The 21,802-nt window shown below is 46.0% G+C and overlaps 1 protein-coding gene across 4 annotated transcripts in view; it reads left to right on the forward strand.

Moving 5' to 3' along the window:
• The first annotated feature begins 158 nt into the window (after positions 1-158).
• APOO (apolipoprotein O) overlaps positions 159-21,802 on the forward strand; it is a 79,304-nt gene continuing 57,660 nt past the window's right edge. For 2 of the 4 annotated variants that reach the window (XM_062183498.1, XM_062183501.1), the window contains exon 1: positions 159-368. In XM_062183498.1, coding sequence (XP_062039482.1) covers positions 360-368 — 9 coding nt within the window. In that variant the 5' untranslated portion in view covers positions 159-359. Of the gene's footprint in view, positions 369-9,373; positions 9,448-21,802 lie in introns of those variants that run through there. The other 2 variants (XM_062183500.1, XM_062183499.1) reach the window with 2 other exon arrangements.

The raw sequence follows: 21,802 nt of genomic DNA on the forward strand, positions 1-21,802 counted from the left end.
GCGCCTCCCTCCTCGCGCCTCCCTCCCGGCGCTTCCTCGTGCCGCCCACACTGAGCCGGAGGGCTTTCTTGTCGCCTAGCAACCACCGGCGCAGGGGCGGAGCGTCACGGAGGGCGGGGCTTGCGTCCGCCCGCCGCCCGGGGCGCTACGCGCTGCCGCTCAGTGACGTCGCTTCCAGTCCAGGGTGGTTGAGCTAAACTTTCGCCTCATCGAGTTGACTATACATACATTCGTCACCCGCGCCGCGGCACGCCTGCGGTTGGGTGAAACAAGGCCCTATCGGGCCTCCGTAGTCGGCTTTTTGTGGTAGGCGGGGCCGAGGCCGGGGTGACCCTGCCGGAACCGCCGCTGCCAGCAACATGTTCAAGGTGAGAGCATGGAGTCGGGTCACAGTTGTCATCGCCCCCTCCCGGCCACCCGGAGCCCTCCCCGCGCTCTCGTGGGCCTTTCCGGGGACCGGGCACGGTTCGCCCCAAGGCTTTTCCCGCCTGCGGGCAGGCTGCGTTCCGGCCCCGCGGTCCATTCACTGGTCGTCTCGGGGCGAGCGGCTGCCGGGCGGAGGCGTGAGACTCGGGGGCGGGTCGCGACGGCCCTTTGGGTCGTGCTTCGGTGAATAAAACACTTTGAAAAGTTACGATACTGTCCGCAAAGTACCCACCCCTTCGGCTGGTGCCTTCCCGGGATCGTGGGGAGGGTGAGGCTAGTTCCTGGCGACGTGGGGTTTGCTACTCTGGTTGCCGGGCAGCATCAGATTTCAAGAAGCTGGTATGTGGGTGGGGGAGGGTCACCATCGGAGTCGCTGCTGCAGGAAGCAGGAGGCTCGTGTGGGAATGGCTGGCTGCGGAGGGAAGCTCCACATCCCAGTGACCATTAGCCGTGTTTAAATGGACGTGTTGACTTTCTTAGGTTCTATGTGCTTGTGTCAGACTTTATTTCCAAAACTCCGCATTGTAGCATTAAGCCATTTTTTAAGAATTATTTTTTCAGTCACAAAAAGCAAGTCATAGGCTATCAGAAATTAATCTACGAAACTGAGCGTTCAAGAAGCATCATACCCGTAAAGTAGTGCTAATGACATCTCAGAATTGTGCTGCTCGCTTAAGCTTTATTGAGCTCTTGTGTGCTTTCAGCACATTAATAAGACCATAAAATCAGAACATCGGTTCTGCCTGCTAGCCTTGGCCTTGGCCCGTCCTGCTGTGTGACCTTGGACAAGGCATTTAACCTCTGCCTGTTTTCCTGTTGGTGACAGTCGGGATGATAGCATCTGCCTCATAGGGAGTCATGGGAGGAAGTGGCCATGCGTAAGACGCAAGAAAGGTCTTGGCATGTAGACATGCTTCTGGTTTGTTTTCGGGTGGCTCACAGTTTAGTCAGCAGGACGAATCCCATAAGCAACTTCAGTTCATTTGACGAGTTGAGGTTAAACACCCATTATGTGCTAGCAGCTCAGCTTGGCTTTAGGCTTACAATGAAGCCTATGCTGTGACTAGTTCAGCTTCATGGGTACCAGCTATATAATGTGGTCGGAAAAAAGGGGAGCAGGATCTTTTTGGCTTAGCCAGGAGTTTCTAATCTGGGGTCCTCAGCCCTTCAAAGGGTCTGTATATAGAAATCAGGGGGCCCCTGGATTCCGATGGGGGAAAAAAAACTTATTTTCACCCATCTTCAATGAAACCAAGCGTTTCCTTCAGTTGTGAATACCGGTAACTCAAGTTACCTATTACTGGGTAACAAACCACTGCAAAGCAGTACCTTAAAACAATGATTTATTATTTCTCAGTCTGGGCTGGTTGAGCAATTCTGCTGGCATCTTCCAGGGGCTGAATTCTGCAGGGGGCTTGACTGGAAGGTACTTTCACTCCTGTGTTTGGAGGCTTGGTGCCCCTCCCTTGTGTCTTCCTCACATGGTTACGGGCCAGTCCTAATGTACAAACACCTGCATCATTTGCTGATGTTAAAACAAGCTGCATAGCCAAGTTCAGAGTTGATATGGTAGGGGACTGTACAAGGGCATGGTTAAAAGCAGGTGTGGCTCATTGGGGGCTATTAATTTAACAAGCTTTACGGCAGCAAACCACAGTAGTATTAGCAGTGCCTATCACTAACAGAGGTCGCAGTACTCAGGCCCACATTTTGGCACAGTGGGTTAAGTTGCTACCTGTGACACCAGCAAGCGCTGGCTTGAGTCCAAGCTGCTCCCTGCTAATGTGCTGTGGCCTGGCTCAGCTCAGGCTGTTGAAGCCATGTGGGGAGTGAACCAGCAGATAAGACAGTCTGTCTCTGTTTCTCTTAAACTCTGCCTTTGAAGTAGATGTTTTTTTTTTAATTAATTAATTTATTTATTTATTTTTGACAGGCAGAGTGGACAGTAGAGAGAGACAGAGAGAAAGGTCTTCCTTTTTGCCGTTGGTTCACCCTCCAATGGCCGCCACGGTAGGCGCGCTGCGGCCGGCGCACTGCGCTGTTCCGATGGCAGGAGCCAGGTGCTTCTCCTGGTCTCCCATGGGGTGCAGGGCCCAAGAACATGGGCCATCCTCCACTGCACTCCCTGGCCACAGCAGAGAGCTGGCCTGGAAGAGGGGCAGCCGGGACAGGATTGGTGCCCCGACCGGGACTAGAACCCGGTGTGCCGGCGCCACAAGGTGGAGGATTAGCCTATTGAGCCGCAGCGCCGGCCAAAGTAGATGTTTTTTAAACAGTCACAATACCATTGCAAGTCAGAGACATTTTTATATCATATTACTGTTGTTGCATATCTCAAAATATCATTTATGCTCATCACTACAACATTATAGTGCTTGTAAGAGTCACTGTTACATCTTTTTAATGAGTTAGTAAAGTACATATTACTACATAAAAAAATTTTAGAGATTTATTTACTTCGTTGAAAGAGTTACAGAGAGAAGGAGAGAGAGAGATCTTCTATCTGCTAGTTCACTCCCCAAGTGCCTGCAATGGCCAGTATAGAGCCTGGCCGAAGCCAGGAGCTTTATCTGGGTGCACAGGTCCAAGCATTTGGGGCATCTGCTGCTTTCCAAGGTCATTAGCAGGGAGCTGGATCAGAAGTGGAGCAGCCGGGACACAAACCAGTGCCCAAAGGGGATACCGGTGTTGCATGTGGCAGGTTTAGCTGCTGTGCCACAATGCTAGCCTTGTACACCAGAAATCTGAATTTTGAAAATGTTTATTTGTAAAGGGGGGGCAGAGAATGAATGTGAGAATATCTTTCATCTGCTGGTTCATCCCTCAGATGGCTACAGTGGTAGAGACTGGTTCAGGCCAGTGCCAGGAGCCCAGAGCTCTTTCTGGGTTTCTCACATGGGTGGCAGGGGTTCAAGGTCTTGGGCCATCTTTTGCTTTCCCAGGTGCATTAGCAGGGAGCTGGATTGGAAGTGGAGCAGCTGGGACTCGAGCCCATTCTCCAATGTGGGATAGTGTTGCAGGCAGCAGCTTAGCATGAAGCACCACAACGCTCTCCCGTAAAAATATTCTTACAGTTATTTCAGTGTAATTGGTAGTATGTTTTATGCAGTAGGAAGTGTTCTTTGGGAAGAGGTCCATACCATAAAGACATAGCTCCCCCCCCCCCGACTTTGAGTGGAAAACCTTGGAGGGCACCAAAATATAGAGTAGACCGAGGAGAGGGGAGAGACCAGAGATGGAGAAGCAGTGTTTGGAAAGTAGAAGTAGGAGCAGAGAAGCATGGTATTTGGGAAATCCAGGGTGGATGGGCTATGCTAGGATGCTTTCAGCTGGGCACAGGCAACTGCTTACATAGTAAGACACCATCTCACAAAGTGCCGAGGACAGGTGGCCTCCTGGTTCATTGATTCAGTGGGTCAGCAGTGTCACCCAGGACACTGGCTCTTGGCTTCCCACAGTAGGGTTGGTTTCCTTTAAAGTTGCAAGACGACTGCAAGAAAAATACACACTTGCTCAGTCACAGGAGCAAGAGGAGAGGAGAAAATGCCCACTTGTGAATGATTTCCTTCCTGCAGTCTTGCTCTTACTGGACCAAACTTACCTGGCCCGGTAGCGATTGCCAGGGGAATGCTGTGCCAAGACTGGGACTAAACTGGACCAACGCGGGGTGGGGGTCACTTTACCTTGACCTTTTCCTCACTTGGGAGAGGAATGAATTCTTGAACAGGGTGGGGTTTTTATTAACAAAGAAGAGGGATAATTGAGACTGGATGTGCAACATCCAGTGGTGCCCAATATTGGGGGGGGGGCGGTGCAGAGTAGCTGCATTTGGAGAAGTGTTCATTGGTTTGAGCACCTTGGGAAGCTTTCCTGCTCTTTGCACATGCAGCTTGGTGATGCAAGTGGAAACTGGATTCGCGTGGTTGGTGACTCAGAGCTGGGTACATAGCCTGGCTGTCAAGAGAAGGAGAGCATGGTAATTAGCAGGAAATAATGGATGAAGATTCTAGAGTTTGTGGTGGTTACAGTGTGTGTGTGGTCAAGAGAATCCCTCAGCTTTTAAATGGGGGAAAGATATGCCTTTTGTGAGATGGGAGGAAAAGAAGGGTGTGTGAGTGATTGTAGACCAGCGGATCTCAGCTTGGATGTTACCACTCCTTTTTGTCTTTTATGTCTTCAGTCTGGTTGTGTTGAACATTTGTATACTGAAATACAGTTCTTGCAAATCGTTCCTTTTGCTCACCTTCATTTTACCGTAGAATCATTATGCTGATCTCTGTCTTTTGGGAGGTGGGGAGGGGAGGACTAGTGTGTAGCTTGGTGATGAATCTCATTTGTGCATAACAGAAAAGTGCCACAAAACAGTTTTCCTAAAATGGTGGGGGCTGCTTCTTACTGCACCTGCATCTCCTTTCGGAATGCCAATTTGAGTCCCAGCTTCTCGGCTTCCCATCCAGCTTCCTGCTAACATGTCTGGGAAGCCAGTGGAAGAGGCCCAAGTACTTGGATCCTTGCCATCTAGATGGGGTTCCTGGCTTTGATTTTGGCCTGCCCCAGAACTGACTGTTGTGTCCATTTAGGGGAGTGAACCACCAGATTGAAGAGCCCCCCTGACTCCCTTCCCCCTGCTGTCACCCTGCCTTTTAAATAAATAAATTTTTTTAAATGGCAGTGTTAGGTCTAGTAGTTGAAAACCAGTGCTTGTGAAATGTATATGCAACTCTTGGTAACCTGCAGATTCCAGTTTATCTGGGATGGGGCCTAGGATTCTCCATTTGTAAATGAACTCCTGGGTCCTAGAGGCAGGTTCTGCATCACACTTTGGATAACAAGGATCAAGGCAAATTGTTAGCTGAATGGTTTTTATATTTTCAAGGTGGGTGATAGGAGACACTGGCCAAGGAACAAAATGAAGCTGGAGGCTCTGAGGGCTCTGCCAGGAAAGAGCACTGCGACCACAGGTCTGCCCAAAGTGATCTGCCGAGCATGGTCTGTCGAGTGGGGGCAGCGCAAATGGAAAAATTCATCTGGATTTGGTAGTTAACAGCTTTGGTCAACCCACATTGGAGGGCAAAGGAACTGTAGATGTTGGTGGAAAAAGTACCCAGTGTGGCTAGTTATGTGTGTGTTTAAAATGTTTCAATAGTAACCATTGTGTTAGCTATTCCCCATCAGGCCAGTAGGGGGCATCAGTGGATAAGAAAATATTTGAGAAGCTGCTGAGTACAGTATTTGGATTCCATTGTTGGAGGCAGCTTTTCCCATGCTGTTGCAGGAAGTCGGAATATTGAATACATACACTCAGTCCTCACATTCACATTGCTAGATTTCATTCACTACACAAATTTTATCATGGTCCGGTAGTGGGCTGGGCTCGGTGCTAGTCATTGGTGGACACAAATGAAAAGAGTCACTACTTTAGGAGAGTTCCCAGATGTGGCCACTCATCAGAATTATTCAAGGAGAGCAGTAGCTTCTAGGGCCTTGCCCGTGTTTCCTATTAATTTTTTAAGGAGGGGGGGGTGGTCAAGTAATACTCTAGTTATTTTGGGGGGGGGAAACCCACATAATGGTGAAACTGGGTTCAGAAGTTCATGATGGGGATATCAGTACGAACAGAAAAAGTCTATCCCAGCTTTCCCCAAAGGGCTGTATTCAGCAAGATCAAAGTGCTTACCTGCCTGCTCCTTGAAAGCTTCCAATAGCAAGAGAATGGCGATTCCTTCTGAGTTCCAGTTTATTGTAAATTAGGTATCCCACCCTTCTGAAGGCTCTTTGCTTTGTCTTGAGCAAGTCAGACAGGATAAGGGATTGCGAATCAGGTCTTTTGGTGCCTTGTAACTCAGTGTCAATCTGATTGTCAAGGTTATTATTATTTTTTTTAATTGTACTTAAAAGTCTCAGTACCATCAGCTTCTTTGGGGGTTTTTTCCTCCCTTGGAGCCCCCCCCCCCCAATGTTGCTTTGGCTGGAGGTCTTTGACTCTAATAAATGTTGCTTTTATATCTCTTTTTTTTTGCGCTTTTTTTTTTTTTTTGACAGGCAGAGTGGATAGTGAGAGAGAGAGACAGAGAGAAAGGTCTTCCTTTTTGCTGTTGGTTCACCCTCCAATGGCCACTGCGGCAGGCGCATCGTGCTGATCCGAAGCCAGGAGCCAGGTGCTTCTCCTGGTCTCCCATGGGGTGTAGGGCCCAAGCACTTGGGCCATCCTCCACTGCCTTCCCGGGCCATAGCAGAGAGCTGGCCTAGAAGAGGGGCAACCGGGATAGAATCCGGCGCCCCGACCGGGACTAGAACCCGGTGTGCCGGCGCCGCAAGGCGGAGGATTAGCCTGTTAAGCCACGGCGCCGGCCAATTGCTTTTATATCTCAAAAAAAAAAAAAAAAAAAAAAGACATCTATTCCACTGCAGTGAGGTCTCAACCTTGACTGCATGCTAGAGTGACCTGAGGAACCTTTAAAAGTCCTGGTGGTCAGAGTGGACCCTAGACACTGACGTCAGAATCTCCAGGAGTGGGTCTCAGCATCAAGTGTTTCTAGCCTGCAGCCGACCTTGAGAAGTACGGACTAGAGTGCCAGCAGGGGGCATCAGAAGACTTTCTAGAGAAAACCTTGCTCGCACTGACCTTAGAAACTCGGCAGGCAAGGTTGAAAACATGCTCTAAACGGAGGAGAAAAACTGCGTGTGAGGACACAGCAATGACAGAGTTCCCAATGCTGAGACCTTGAAATTCAGCAGGTTTCCTTGGGAAGGATACCAAAGTTCTCTGTAGCTCCTCAGCGTCTATAAAATAAGGAGTAGATTTGTACCAACCTCACGTTGTTGTATATTTTCAGTTCACTCCTACCCAAAGCTTAGAATAGTGTTTGGCATAAAATAAGTGCTCAAGAAATATGAGCTGTTACTGACTTTCATTTGGCTTCTTATAAGAGGCTGCTAAGGTAGTGTTATTGTAGTTGGAGATCTCCAAAAGTATTTTTTATTTCAAAACTTGATAGTTGAACAGATGTGGCATGGGAGGGAGAAGAAGAGCTCAGGGATGCTGCTTAGGCTTTTGTTTGTTGTATTTGAGAGGCAGAAAGACATAGAGCTTCCATCTGCTGGTTCACTGCCCAAATGCCCACAAGAGCTATGGCTGGGTAAAGCCAAAGCCAGACGCCTGGAACTCAGTTTGAGTCTCCCATGTGGGTGGCAGGGACCCAAGTACTTAAGCCACCACAACACTCTCCAAGGTGTGCATAAACAGGAAGCTGGAACCTAGAGCAAAGCTGTGACACTTGAACCCAGGCACTCTGATATGGGATGTGAGTATTCAAACGGCGTCTTGACCACTGTGCCAAGTGTCCGTTCCTGCCCAGGCTTTTGGCTTCGAAGATGCTCTAAACCATTCATTAAAATGAGAAAGTGGAAGAAGACAGTGTTTGGTTTGGAGGGAGGTGATAGTTTTTTATTTTTATTTTTTTTATTTTCAATTCTCTTTATATACAGAAAATCAGTTTAGTATATATAAAGATTTCAACAGTTTGCCTTCACATAGCAACACAAAGTGAAAAAATACTGTTGGAGTACTAGTTATAGCATTAAATAACAGTGTACATCACATTAATGACAGAGATTCTGCAAGATATTTTTTTTTAAAAAAAGATTGATTATTTTTCTATGTAATTTCCAATTTAAAACCAAGGGTTTTTTTTTATTTTTCATTTTCAATTATCTTTATATACAGAAGATCGCTTTAGTATATACTAAGTAAAGAGTTCATCAGTTTGCACCCACACATAACCACAAAGTGTAAAAATACTGTTTCAGTACTAGCTATATCATTGCTTCACCTTCGACAACCTATTAAGGACAGTTCCCACATGGGACGTAAGTACACAGTGACTCCTGATGTTGATTTAACAATTTAACACTCTTGTTTATGGCGTCAGTAATCTCCCTAGGCTCTAGCCATGAGTTGCCGAGGCTATGGAAGCCTTTAGGGTTTGCGATAGTTTGGTTTTTAACAGGTTATGCTTGTTAAAACATCCATGGGCATGGAGGGGTGCCAGTCAGTGACATGGAACCCAAGGGTATGGAGTTTTCCCGAGAGATGTGGGCCGGAGGGTGGAAAGCCATCAGCCTGTTCCCTGCTAACTGAGGTCTTCAGGGCCAGAAGGTAACCTAGTGAGAGCTGATGTGAGTCATTTCCTCCCTGCAGTGCAGAGATAGTGGCCTGCACCCTGAGCTGCCCGCATAGGGCAGCCCGAGTGAGTTCATCCTTCCTTAGCTATAAGACAGTGTTACCTTGCACAAGCTTTGTGGCTCCAGGTAGTGCCTGAGCCTACTCCCTCCTTCTTGAGCAGAATTTTCTTACCGTGTTACTAGTGTTAATCATACGAGCTGAAGAAAGAATTGCAGAGTTAAAAGGGCAGGCATCAGGGTACTGGAAGAGACCTCTTACATTTGAACATTATTTTTTTTTTTTAGGATTTATTTATTTATTTGAAAGTCAGAGTTACACAGAGAGAGGAGAGGCAGAGAGAGAGAGAGGTCTTCCATCCGATGGTTCGCTCCCCGGTTGGCTGCAACGGCCGGAGCTGCATCGATCCAAAGCCAGGAGCCAGGAGCTTCCTCCGGGTCTCCCACGCTGGTACAGGGGCCCAAGGACTTGGGCCATCTTCTCCTGCTTTCCCAGGCCACAGCAGAGAGCTGGATCGGAAGTGGAGCAGCCGGGACTAGAACCGGTGCCCATAAGGGATGCTGGTGCTTCAGGCCACTGCACCACAGCGCTGGCCCCATTGAACATTATTTTGAAAGACTTAAATATCTCCCTCCTCCCTTACAGCGTAAGCATCTGCGAGGGAATTCTTCCTGAGGAATTACAGTGAATACATTTTTACTTGCATGCATGCATCTTTTATATGCAGAATTAATTGTTCTTTTTTTCCTTTCTTATCCTTCCAAGAACTTGGACAGTAGAGACCAAGAAGAAGAAAGAACTGCCTTGCAGCTCTGGACGCAGTCAAAGTACAGGCTCAGGTTCTGGTTGTTTTGGTTCTGGCTGAGTGGCCTCAATGGGGTTTCGTAATCTCTGGGGGGCCCTGATTGCAGTACTGTGCAGCCAGCAGCACGCCCCTCCAAGCAGCGTGCCTCCGAGTAGCATGTCTCTCTGGGGGAGGAGGGGTGTGAATGTGAGAACGCATCCGGAGCACAGTGAGCTACCAAGTACCTTGTGATTGTAAGTTTTTTTCTGTGCATTTTGTAGCATTGCCCCTTCTACTGCAAAAATGCAAATACCTCCCGGCTGCAACTGAGACTGTAAGAAGAGGAGGAAGTAGGTGAACGACACCTGAAAAGAATGGGGAGATCAGAGATAAATGGGGGAGAAGAGTAGACAAGGAACTTAGACATTTATGACAAGTGAATTTATGACCCTCCGAGGCCTCTTCATGTTTGTAGACTTTTATGACATAAGAGTATAAAGGTTTACTTTTTAGTCTAGATTTATGTTTCACACCCATGTCCTTTCTTGGCTAGACTGGAACTTAGAGGCTAGGAAGTGCACTTCAATATTTGAATGGTACATTTAAAATTACTGCAAGTAACTAAATGCATAAGAAATCTGTAGCAAAGGTATTTCAAAAAGTTTAGAGCTGACTTATTTATAATGACTGGAACGTGCCAACAGATTTTTAAGATAGAGGAATTGAAAGGATTTATATCAGTTGATTTTCCTTTATAATGCTTATGTGGAATTTTACAGTTAGTTCATACAACCTGTGGCTTTATGTAGTTATTTTCAGGGGGGAACAGTTCAATCTAAAGATATATTTTAGAATTAAAATTTATTGTATTTTTCCCCTTTGCTGAGTTTCTCCTATTTTTGCATGGCCTCATGCCAGGGTTTGTTTGTTTTTTTTTTTTTTATTTTATTTTTATTTTTGACAGGCAGAGTGGACAGTGAGAGAGAGAGAGACAGAGAGAAAGGTCTTCCTTTGCCGTTGGTTCACCCTCTAATGGCCGCCGCGGTAGCGCGCTGCGGCCGGCGCACCGCGCTGTTCCGATGGCAGGAGCCAGGTGCTTCTCCTGGTCTCCCATGGGGTGCAGAGCCCAAACACTTGGGCCATCCTCCACTGCACTCCCTGGCCACAGCAGAGAGCTGGCCTGGAAGAGGGGCAACCGGGACAGGATTGGTGCCCCGACCGGGACTAGAACCCGGTGTGCTGGCGCCACAAGGCGGAGGATTAGCCTGTTGAGCCACGGCGCCGGCCTTTTTTTTTAATTTCAACTGGAGTAGGCATTGTGGCACAGTGGGTTAGGCTGACACTTAGTGGGATGCCCACATTCCATATCATAGTTCCTGGGGTTGAGTCCTTGTTCTCTGCTTCTGATTCATCTTCCCGCTAATGCCCCTGGGGAGGCAGTGGTTTTTGGTTCAAGTATTTGAGTTCTTGCCACCCACATGGGAGACCTGGATGGAGTTCCCTATTTCTGACTTGGCCTGGCCCAGCCCTGGTTCTTGCAGGCATTTGAGAAGTGAACTAGCAATGCAAGATATCTCTCTCTGCCTGTCTTCTGTCTTTCAAATTAATAAATAAAACTTAAAAAAAGAAGGCTTTAACTGTGCCAGTTTCTTCATGTGGTGTATTTTAAAATATGTGTTCTCTGTTCACTAATGCTTGAATTTAGATCTTTCAATATGCTGACAGCCTTGTAACTTTGAATGTTAACCTGTATCTTCCTGATGTAGCTTTATGCTTGTAGATAGTATTTATTTTTTTTAAGATTTATTGATTTATTTGAAAGTCAGAGTTATTCAGAGAGAGAAGGAGAGGCAGAGAGAGAGAAGTCTTTCATCTGCTGCTGGTTCACTCTCCAATTGGCCACAATGGCTGGAACTGGACTGATCTGAAGCCAGGAGCTTGGAGCTTCTTCAGAGTCTCCCACGTGGGTGCAGGGTCCCAAGCACTTGGGCCATCTTCTGTTTTTCCAGGCCATAGCAGAGAGCTGGATCGGAAGTGGAGCAGCCGGGACTCAAACCGGTGCCCATATGGGATGCCAGCACTGCAGGTGGCAGTTTTACCCGCTATGCCACAGTGCTGGCCCCTTGGTTAGTATATTTTGGGTGAATGTTGTTTTGAAGGCACTTGAAGTATAGTCACCCTTTGTCGTATTTCTTTCTGACTCTTTGAAGCAGGACAATATGTTTTATTCAAAGCTCACACTGACTTCTACTTCAGGACTTTGGTTGGGTGAGGATTCAGGGACCCACTTGGGAGCTAGAGGTTGAGTCACAAGTGCATGTTCATTTCCGTAGCTGGCAGGGATAGCTTTTTTTTCAGATATGTCAATGCATTCCTGGAAATAGTCTTTTAAAATAGTATCTGTGAAAATCAGCCATGTTCTTATTTGTTATTTCCCCCACTCCACGAACTTTAGTCCTTGTGAAATAGCAGTTTTCTTTGTGCTGGCTGAGGTAGTGCTCCTGGGGGAGGGGCTGGTTCATGTGTCCAATTGTGACATGGATTGGACCGGTGAGTGCTAAGTAAGCAAGAAAGTGCTCCAAGAACTCCAACAGGTTTCCTGAATTGTCTGTTGATAGCTCATCTATTTCACTTGGCAAATATTGACTTTGAGCCTGATGGTGGCATCACACCATTTGGGAGCTCTGTTAAGGATACCGTTTGGAGTCCAAATATTTATTTTTCTGGTTTTTATTCCTTATTTTTACAGAGATTTTTCACTATGAATACAGATTGTCATCAACTGAATTGAGTCTTGCCCATGTTTTGTTTTTCAAAAAAAAAAGTTTTCTTTTCCTTAAAGAAAAAGTACATGAATAACTGAGATAAGGTCGAAGGCAGTTGTCATCAGTGAGTTCAGAGTTCTCTGTGCATGTGGTGGTCTGTTAGAAACAAAACTTGAACCTAGATTTTACTTAGACCCAAAACTGTTCCGTTAAAGGATGTACATTTTTTTAGTTCCTTGAAAACACAGACACATTTAGAACCTATGTTGTAGCACAGCAGGTTAAGCCTCTGTCTACGACGCCGGCATCCCATATGTTTTCTGGTTCAAGACCTGGCTGCTCCACTTCTGATCCAGCTCCCTGCTAAGATGCCTAGGAAGGCAGCAGAAGATGGTCAAAGTCCCTGAGCCCCTGCTACCCACCTGCGTTCCTGGCTTCGGCCTCGCCCAGCCCTAGCTGTTGTGGCCATTTGGGGAGTGAACCAGTGACTGGAAGATCTCTATCTCTGTAACTCTGCATTTCATATAAATAAATATTCTTTAAAAAGAGAAGCAAGACTTGAAGTAAATATCCCCCTTTGGTATTTTCCTATCTATATTCCCTTAAATCAAAAGATTGAGTGGATCTCAGGATGCCATTCTAAGAGGAAGAAAAGATGTGAAGTATTAGGCAAGCAGTAGCAAATTTCTGTCTGGATGACAAAATTCAAAATAAATTTGGAACCTGCTAAATTACATATCATCTGTGTACAGCCCAACTGGATGACTCAACCTTTCTAAATGAACAGTTATTTCATTCTTTGACGTTGAGGGTTCCTTCCTGTTTATCATACAAATTTATTATTTTTCTATATGAATTTTATAAAATTTTTTTAAAAGATTTATTTAATGAAAGTCAGAGTTACACATAGAGAGAAGGAGAGGCAGAGAGAGAGAGAGAGAGAGATAAAGAGAGGTCTTCCATCCAATGGTTCACACCCCAGATGGCCGCAACAGCCGGAGCTGTGCTGATCTGAAGCCAGGAGCCAGGAGCTTCTTCTGGGTCTCCCACATGGGTGCAGGGGCCCAAGGACTTGGGCCATCTTCTACTGCTTTCCCAGGCTGTAGCAGAAAGCTGGATTGGAAGAGGAGCAGCTGGGATTAGAACCGGCGCCCATATGGGATGCTGGCACTTCAGGCCAAGGCGTTAACCCTCTGCACCACAGCACCGGCACCTGAATTTTATAAAATTTGATAACTGTTTTTAAAAAACTTTATTTTAGAGGCAGACATACACACACACACACACACACAGAGTTCCTGTGTGCTGGTTTGCTCCCCAGATGTATGCAGTGGCCAAGGCTGGGCTGGGCTGAAGCCAGGAACTAGGAATAGAATCCAGGTCTCCTGTGTAGGTGGCAGGAGCCCGATCACTTGAGCCATCACTGCTGCCTCCCAAGGACTGGCGCCAGGGATTGAATCCAGGTACTCTGATGTGCGGCATGGCTGTCCTAGCTGATGCCTTAGCTGGCATCTTAACTGGCAGGCTGAATGCCCACCCTGATAGCGATTTTTAAAGAGTGAGAAATGGAATAATTACAGATGAAACATTTGTTTTGCCTTACTGAAATAATTTTGTGGTGAATTCTGCCCTCCCAAGATAAAGCAGAACTTGGTTTCCTGTGAGAAAAAGATAATATTAATCCTGAATACAGCCTCAATTTTTTCTTTGCTTATCTCTTTAGATTATAATCTGTTTATAGTGGATGAGGAAGAACTAGAAAACACCAGATACTCTAGTGCAGAACAACAGAATTGAAAGTTTCTTGTAAAATTATTCTGTGTTTGTCACGGTGAGAAGATAGTTTTTCTTCCTGTTTCAAGTCTGAATCTGAAAATATTGGATTTACTATCCCCTTTACCATGAAGCGGGTTGAAATGATTGTGCTTTCCATTGTTAACATATGAGCACTCCTAAGTTTATATATTTGGATGAGGGCCTGTCAAAACCATCATTCTGAAATGATAGATTTAATTATCCTCTCAATATATTCCAAAAATTTCACCACTGGTCAATGTATTTGTCCAGAATTAGCATCACCTATCAAAACATTTTTACCCTTCTCCAGTTAGAAATTACCTTCTACTTTGTGGACTCCTCTGGAGTTAGGCATTTGTTTCTGTTCTTTGCATGTTTACCAAACAAATCGATGTTTGTTGTAAGAACTTTAAGAAATATGGAAATAGCATAGAATATTCTTTTGGGGGAATGATTTAGCTATTTTTAATTTAAAAAAATTTAAGATTTGTTTACTTTGCAAAGCAGAGTAACAGAGAGTGAGAGAGATCTTTCAACTGCTGGTTTACTCCCCAAATGGCTGCACCTGGGGTTGGCCCAGACTGACTCCTGGAGCCAGGAATTTCATGTGAGTTTCCCTAGTGGGTGGCGGGGACTCAAGTACTTGAGCCATCATCCTCTGATTTCCTAGGTACATTAACAGGAAGTTGGATCAGAAGCAAAGTAGTTGAAACTCAAACCAGCACTCCTACATGGGATATGGGTGTTGAAAGCGGCAGCTTAACCTGCTATACTACAATGTTTGTCCCCTAAAACTTTTTTCTGTAAACAGTAATTGTATATATTATAGACTACAGTGTGGTATTTTGCTCTTTTTAGAGGATTTACTTATTTATTTGAAAGGCAGTGTTAGAGAGGGAAAGACAGAGAGAGGGATCTCCATCTGCTGGTTTACTCCCTTAATGGCCAGGGCTGGGCAGGGCTGGGCCAGGCCAAAGCCAGGAGCCTGGAACTCTATCTGGGTCTTCTATGTGGTTGACAGAGGCCCAAACACTTGAGCTGTCTGTCTTATGCTGCTTTCCCAGGCACATTAGCATGGAGCTGGACCAGAGGTAGAGCAGCTGGGACCCAACCAGCACTCACATGGGATGCTTGCATTGCAGGTGGCTGCTGCACCACAACCTGCTGTGTGACACGCTGGTCCCCAGAGTGTGATTTTTCTTCCCGCCCCTCCCCTCCCCGCCCCTCCCCTCCCTTCTGTATTTATTTGAAAGGCAGAGTTACAGAGAGGCAGAGGCAGGGAGAGAGGTCTTCCATTTTCTGGTTCATTCCCCAAAAGGCCATCTTATATTGCTTTCCCAGGCCATAGCAGAGAGTTAGGTCATAAGTGGAGCCGCCAGGACTCAAACTGGTGCCCATATGGGATGCCGGCACTGCAGTCAGCGGTTTCACCCACTACACCACAGTGCTGGCCTCCATGGTTGCTATTTCAACTTATGTATATGATGAATACAGATCAAAACAGGGTAATCAACGTTTTCTCTGCTTTATGATTAGAGGCTTTGGGCCTTTCTTTTCTATTTGTTCAGACAATATATACTAGGTTATTATGAACTCTTGTCTCCCCAGTATCCTGTGTAACACTAGGAACTTAATTCATTTGATCTGTGATTTGATACCCAATACCCAAACTGTGTGTATGTTCTCTAGCCCTTCCAGCCTCTAATAATCACTGTTCTGTGTTTACATTGAATTATTTTTAGCTCCCACATATGAGGGAAAGCATGTAGAATTTGCCTTTTTGTGCCTGGCTTATTTCAATTAACATAACATCCTCCAGTTCCACCCATTTTACTGCATATGACGGGATTTCATTCTATTGTGTACATATACGCCATGCCACGTTTTCTTTGTCCGTTCATGTGATGATGGAGGCCCTTTTTGATCGAATATCTTGGCTATTGTGATTAGTGCTGCAATTAACATGATGGTGCAGGTATCTCTTGGATATCATGATTTCCTGTCTTTGAGGTGTATACTCAGTAGTGGGATTGCTGCATCCTGTGGCAGTTATAGTTGTAGTTTTTAAAGGAATCCTCACATTGCTTTCCACAGTGGCTGCAGTAATTAACATCCCCACCAGCGGTGTGTAAGAGTTCCCCTATCTCCACATCCTCTTCAGCATGTTGTTTTCTGCCTTTTTTGATCATAGCCGTTTTAACAGGGGTGAAGTGATATCTCACTGTGCTTTTGATAGGCATTTCCCTGATAGCCAGTGATATTGAGATGTTTCTCATTTATTTGTTAGCCATTTCCACATTGTTTATCTGATAGCGAATTAGAAAAGGAATTATTTGCCTGGCAAGAAAACTTGTATATTGAAAGCCAAACGTTTAACAATCTGCTTGTCTGTAAATGATGAACCTGAGTCAAAAAGGAAAATAAAATGGAAGCAAGTTCTCAGTAGGCTCTCGTAACTAAATGTGTGACTGACTTGTTACTCCCAGATGTTTACACTAGTAGGAGGGCCCATACAGAGGTCTGGTATTAGTGAAGGATGTAGGATATCTAGAAAATGTTTGAATTGCAGATAGGAACATCAAACAAAATAAAATTCAAATGTGAAGCAAGTTCCAAATGTGATGAATATAATTTATCATTGATATATTTTAAAATATTTATTTATTTATTTATTTGAAAGTCAGAGTTATACAGAGAGAGGAGAGGCAGAGAGAGAGAGGTCTTCCATCCGATGGTTCACTCCCCCAGATGGCTGCAACGGCCGGAGCTGTGCCAATCCAAAGCCAGGAGCTTCTTCCGGGTCTCCCACGTCGGTGCAGGGGCCCAAGGACTCTGCTTTCCTGGGCCATAGCAGAGAGCTGGATCGGAAGTGGAGCAGCCGGGTCTCAAACCGGCGCCCATATGGGATGCCGGCGCTTCAGGCCAGGGCATTAACACTGCGCCACAGTGCCGGCCCCCTTATCATTGATATTTATTTATTTCACTAGTGTAATTACAGCCACATTGTGTGCAAGCTTTTAGCTTAGACTTATCGCTGCCTGAGATTACACAGCGTAGTTCTTGACCTGGCGTTTACGAAGATGTGTAGGTGATGGTGCTGACAACAGGGGTGAGGAAACTTAACAAAACCTGGTATCGATTTCAAATTAGCTTTCCTGGAAAGTACTGTGTAGTAGCCATGTGCATGTTTTTCACCATGCACTAACACAATAAAGGATTGCCTTTCATAATGGCTGAACAAAGCTGTTTTTTTTTTTTTTTAATCCGTGTTGGGATCAGACAGAGCTGGTGCCACGCCCACAGCCCCCTTGACCTTGCCAGTGCAGGGCGCATAGGTGCTACTTCCAAGTGCCAGCGTGTGCATCTCTGAGCCTGGGAGCTTTCTCTGGGAATGAGTGCAGGAGCAGGCACAGCTGGCCGTGCCCAGGATTACTGCCTCCCCTCCTGAGCAGCCCTGAACCGATGACTGGTGGGTGCGGGTGTGTCAGCCCCCCACTCCCGTGGGACGGCTCTGAGTAGCATGTTCTGTGATGACTCTGATGCTCTCAGGAGGGATCCGGCTCCACTTAGCCACAGTGGTAACTTGCTTGCTAACACACACAGTTAGGGCTGCCTTCCCTCACTGTTCCACTTCCCCACCATCTCCCAGCAGTGGTCCCTGGGATCACCTCCCAGATGTACTACCTGTACCCAAATCCTTGCCTCGGGCTTTGTTCCTGGGAGATCCCAAACTAAGATGGCCTCCCCTGATTTCATTATGAAAGCATTTTTCCCCTCTTTAATTGATTTAGAATCTGGCTACCACTCTGGCTCTTAAGTGACTCATGCTTGGATAATCAGTAGCATGAATCCAAACAGCAAGTAGCCTGGGGTTATCATACATGGTGGCAGAGAAAACTGCATCATTTATTTGACCTTGGTGGTAATAGGGTTAAGTTCTACATTCCATCACATAAAAAGAAGGAAAGAAGGGGCCGTTGCTGTGAACCAGAGTTAAAGCTGCTGCCTGCAGTTTTGGCATCCCATATGGTGCTGGTTTGAGTCCTTGCTGCTCCATTTCCTGTGCAGCTCCCTGCTGGTGTACCTGGGAAAGTGGAGGAAGGTGACCCAAGTGCTTGGGCCCCAACACACATGTGGGAGACCTAGAAGAAGCTCCTGGCTCCAGACTTCAGCCTGGCCCAGTCCTGGTTGTAGCGACCATTTGGGGAGTGAACCAGATGGTTTGGGGGAATGAACCAGATGGAAGGTACCTCTCTATGTCTTTCCCCCTCTCTCTCTAACTCTGTGTTTCAAATAAATAAGTCTTAAAAAAGAAAAAAGGAAATGAAAGTTCACTTTGGGGGCCAGTGCTGTGGCAGAGCAGTTAAGCCTGTGGCCCCAGCATCCCATATAGCTCCACTTCTGATCCAGCTCCCTTCTAATGGCCTGGGAAGGCATCGCAGAATGGCCCAAGTGCTTGGGTCCCTACACCTGTGTGAGAGACCTGGAAAAAGCTTTTGGCTCTTGGCTTTGGATCAGGCCAGCTCCGGCTGTTGTGGCCATTTGGGGAGTTAACCAGTGGATGGAAGACCTTTCTCTCTGTTTATCCCTCTCTCTGTCTATAACTCTGCTTCTCAAATAAATAAATAAATAAATCTTTACCAAAAAAGTTCCCTTTGGGAAATGTGATGTTTGAAGTAGCTGTTAAAGTCTTGTGCAACTGTCCATCAGGAAGTTAGACATACAGGACTTAGGTATAGGCTGGACCTGGGCATACTGAGTTGCACTTCAGTAGCCTATGTGTGGGAATTAAAGATTTAAGTGTATTTCTTTGTTTTTAAATTTTAGTTGTATGTTTTGTGGAGTACAGGTTGGTACTTCAATACATGTATAATGTGTGTAATGACCAAATTAGGTAAGTTAACATTTTCATGTCCTTATACATTTAAAAAGTTTTTGATTAACATGTAATAATTGTACATTTTTCTCGGGTATGGTGTGGTATTTCAATACATGTATGTAATGTATACTGATTAAATCTGAGTAATTATTAGCATTTCCATCCCCTTCTTATATTTGTAGCCTTAGAACTTTTCTAGTTATCCATAAAATATATAATAGGTTGTTGTGAACTGTGGTCATCTCACTGTGCTGTAGAGCACCAGTACCTACCCCTTCCATTTAACTGAATTTTGTACCTGTTACCTGGCCTCCCTCTATCCTAATTCCGCTTTCTCAGCCTCTAGTAATCACTGTAAATATCTAACTTTATAGACAGGTCTTTGGGACAGCAGTTAAGCCCTCTCTAGGGACACACACCTCCCATATCAGAGTGCTAGGGTTCAAATCCTGGCTTCACTTCTGATTCCAGCTTCCTGCTAATGCACACCTTGGGAAGCAGCAGTTATGGCCAAGTAGTTGGGTCCCTGCCACCAACATGGGAGACCTTGGTTGAATTCCTGACTCCCAGCTTCAGCTTGGGCCAGCCTGGGCCGTTGCGGGCTTTTGGATAGTGAACCAGTGGATGGAAGATCACTGTCTGTCTCCGTATCTCTGCCTTTCAGATGAATAAAAATAAATAAATCTTAACAATTTTCAAAAAGTCTTAAATTTAAATGAAATTTCCCTGGAGTGGGAAGAGAACAGGGATCTATCAACCTTGACAAGCTGTGCAGAGGATAAAAAGGCCCAAAAGGAGAGCAAGAGAATGCTTAGAGAGCTTGCAGAATGGAGTAAAGTAGAATTTTGGAAGCCAAAGAAGCAGTTTGAAGATGGTGGAGTGCTCACCAGTGTCAGAGTGCAAGGGAGATTTAGCACCTGGGATGCCATTGGTGGCCTGGGGAAGAACAGTTTTAGGTCCTTGAGAGGAGATAAAGTTGAGGAAACAGTCTCTCTTGACTTAGTGTTGAAGTATACATACAGACAAGTATGTGGATCCTAAGTGTGTTTTTGTAAACTGGACTTCCTGCATATCTAGGGCATCCTAAGAACCTTCCTCATGGCCTTTCTAGTTGCACCCTTCCCCACTTGCTAAGGGCTTCCCCTGTTCTGCCTTCTACCTGTAGTCTATTTGTAGAATCAGTTTGTCAGTGGAGGGAGGTGAAAGACTAAGGTAGTAGTTACGGAGTTGGGGTGGAGTTGTGTTTTCCTTAGGATGGGAGAGATTTTTTTTTTTAAAGTATTATTTGAGAGTGAGTGAGTGAGTGAGAGAGCAAGCAAGCACACACTGTTATCCACTGGTTTTCTCCCTAAATGGCTGCAACTGCTAAGGCTGGGCTGGGGCTGAAGCCAGGAGCCAGGCTTCCCATGTGAGTGGCAGGAACCCAACTACTTGAGCCATTACCTGCTGCCTCCCAGGATCTGCATTAAGAATTAGGAACTGGAGCCAGGAATTGAGTTTTGGCACTCTGATGTGGGTTCTGAGCTTTGTTACTGCAAGACTAGAGTCAACAGCAGAGAGATTTTCTTGGATATTAGTAAATCCCATAATTTCTCTAGTAGATGATCAGTCTCTTTCTTATTGTTTAGGACATTATTTCATTCTTTGACATTTTCTTGGAAGTGAATTTATTTGCATGCTATATAAATTTCAGTGGAATAACTACTCCCTAAGTATCTGCTTGTGGAATAGTGCTTTTCTATTTTTTTAATATTTATTTATTTTATTTGAAAGAAAGAGTTACAGAAAGACAGAGGCAGAGAGAGAGAAAGATCTTCATCCGCTGGTTCACTGCCCAAATGGCCGCAGCGGCTGGAGTTGGGCTGATCCAAACAGGAGCCAGGAACCAATTCCCAGTCTCCCACAAGGGTGCAGGGGCCCAAGGACTTGGGCCATCTTCCACTGCTTTCCCAGCACATTAGCAGGGAGCTGGATCAGATGTGGAGCAGCCAGGACTCCAACTGGCACCCATATGGGATGCTTGCACTGCAGGCAGTGGCTTTACCTGCTATACCACAGTGCTAGCCCCAAGAATAGTGGCTATTTATTTATTTATTTATTTGAGAGGTAGAGTTACACACAGTGAGAGGAAGAGACAGAGAGAAAGGTCTTCCTTCTGCTGGTTCACTCCCCAAATGGCTGCAACGGCTGGAGCTGTGCTGATCTGAAGCCAGGAGCCAGGAGCCAGGAGCCTCCTCCCAGTCTCCCATGCAGGTACAGGTGCCCAAGCACTTGGGCCATCCTCCACTGCGCTCCCAGGCCACAGCAGAGAGCTGGATTGGAAGAGGAGCAGCCGGGACCAGAACCAGAGCCCATATGGGATGCTGGCGCCGCAGGCGGAGGATTAACCTACTGCGCCATGGCACCGGCCCCCAAGAATAGTGGTTTTCTAAACATAGTGTATCAGGGGAATAGATCTTGGGCCCTTCTTATATTTATTGAATCAGACACATTTGGGGGGGGGGGGGATGTTGGAATCTATGCTTTTTTTTAAAAAAAAAAAATTTATTTGAAAGAGTTATAGAGAGAGGGGGAGAGACAGATTTTTCCATCTGCTGGTTCATTCTTCAAATGGCAGCAACAACAACAGGTCTCCCACATGGGTGCAGGGGCCCAAGCACTTGGGCCATCTGCTGCTGCTTTTCCAGGTGCATTAGCTGGGAGCTAGATCAGAAGTGCAGCAGCTGGGACTCGACCCAGCGCCCATGTGGGATGCTGGTGTTGCAGGTGGCTTAACCTGCTTTGCCATAAGGCAGGTCCTGAAATCTACACTTTTAAAAAGTTCCCTGGATGCAGGCATGTGACATAGTGTTTAGGATGCATATATTCCATATTGGAGTGCCTGGTTTAAATCCCAGCTACTCAGGGCTGGCTCTGTGGTTAGAACGTTAAACTGCCTGCCGCCTGCAGTGCCAGCATCGCATATGGGT

This window comes from Lepus europaeus, chromosome X (genome assembly GCF_033115175.1).
Source record: "Lepus europaeus isolate LE1 chromosome X, mLepTim1.pri, whole genome shotgun sequence".
NCBI classification, from domain to species: Eukaryota; Metazoa; Chordata; class Mammalia; order Lagomorpha; family Leporidae; genus Lepus; species Lepus europaeus.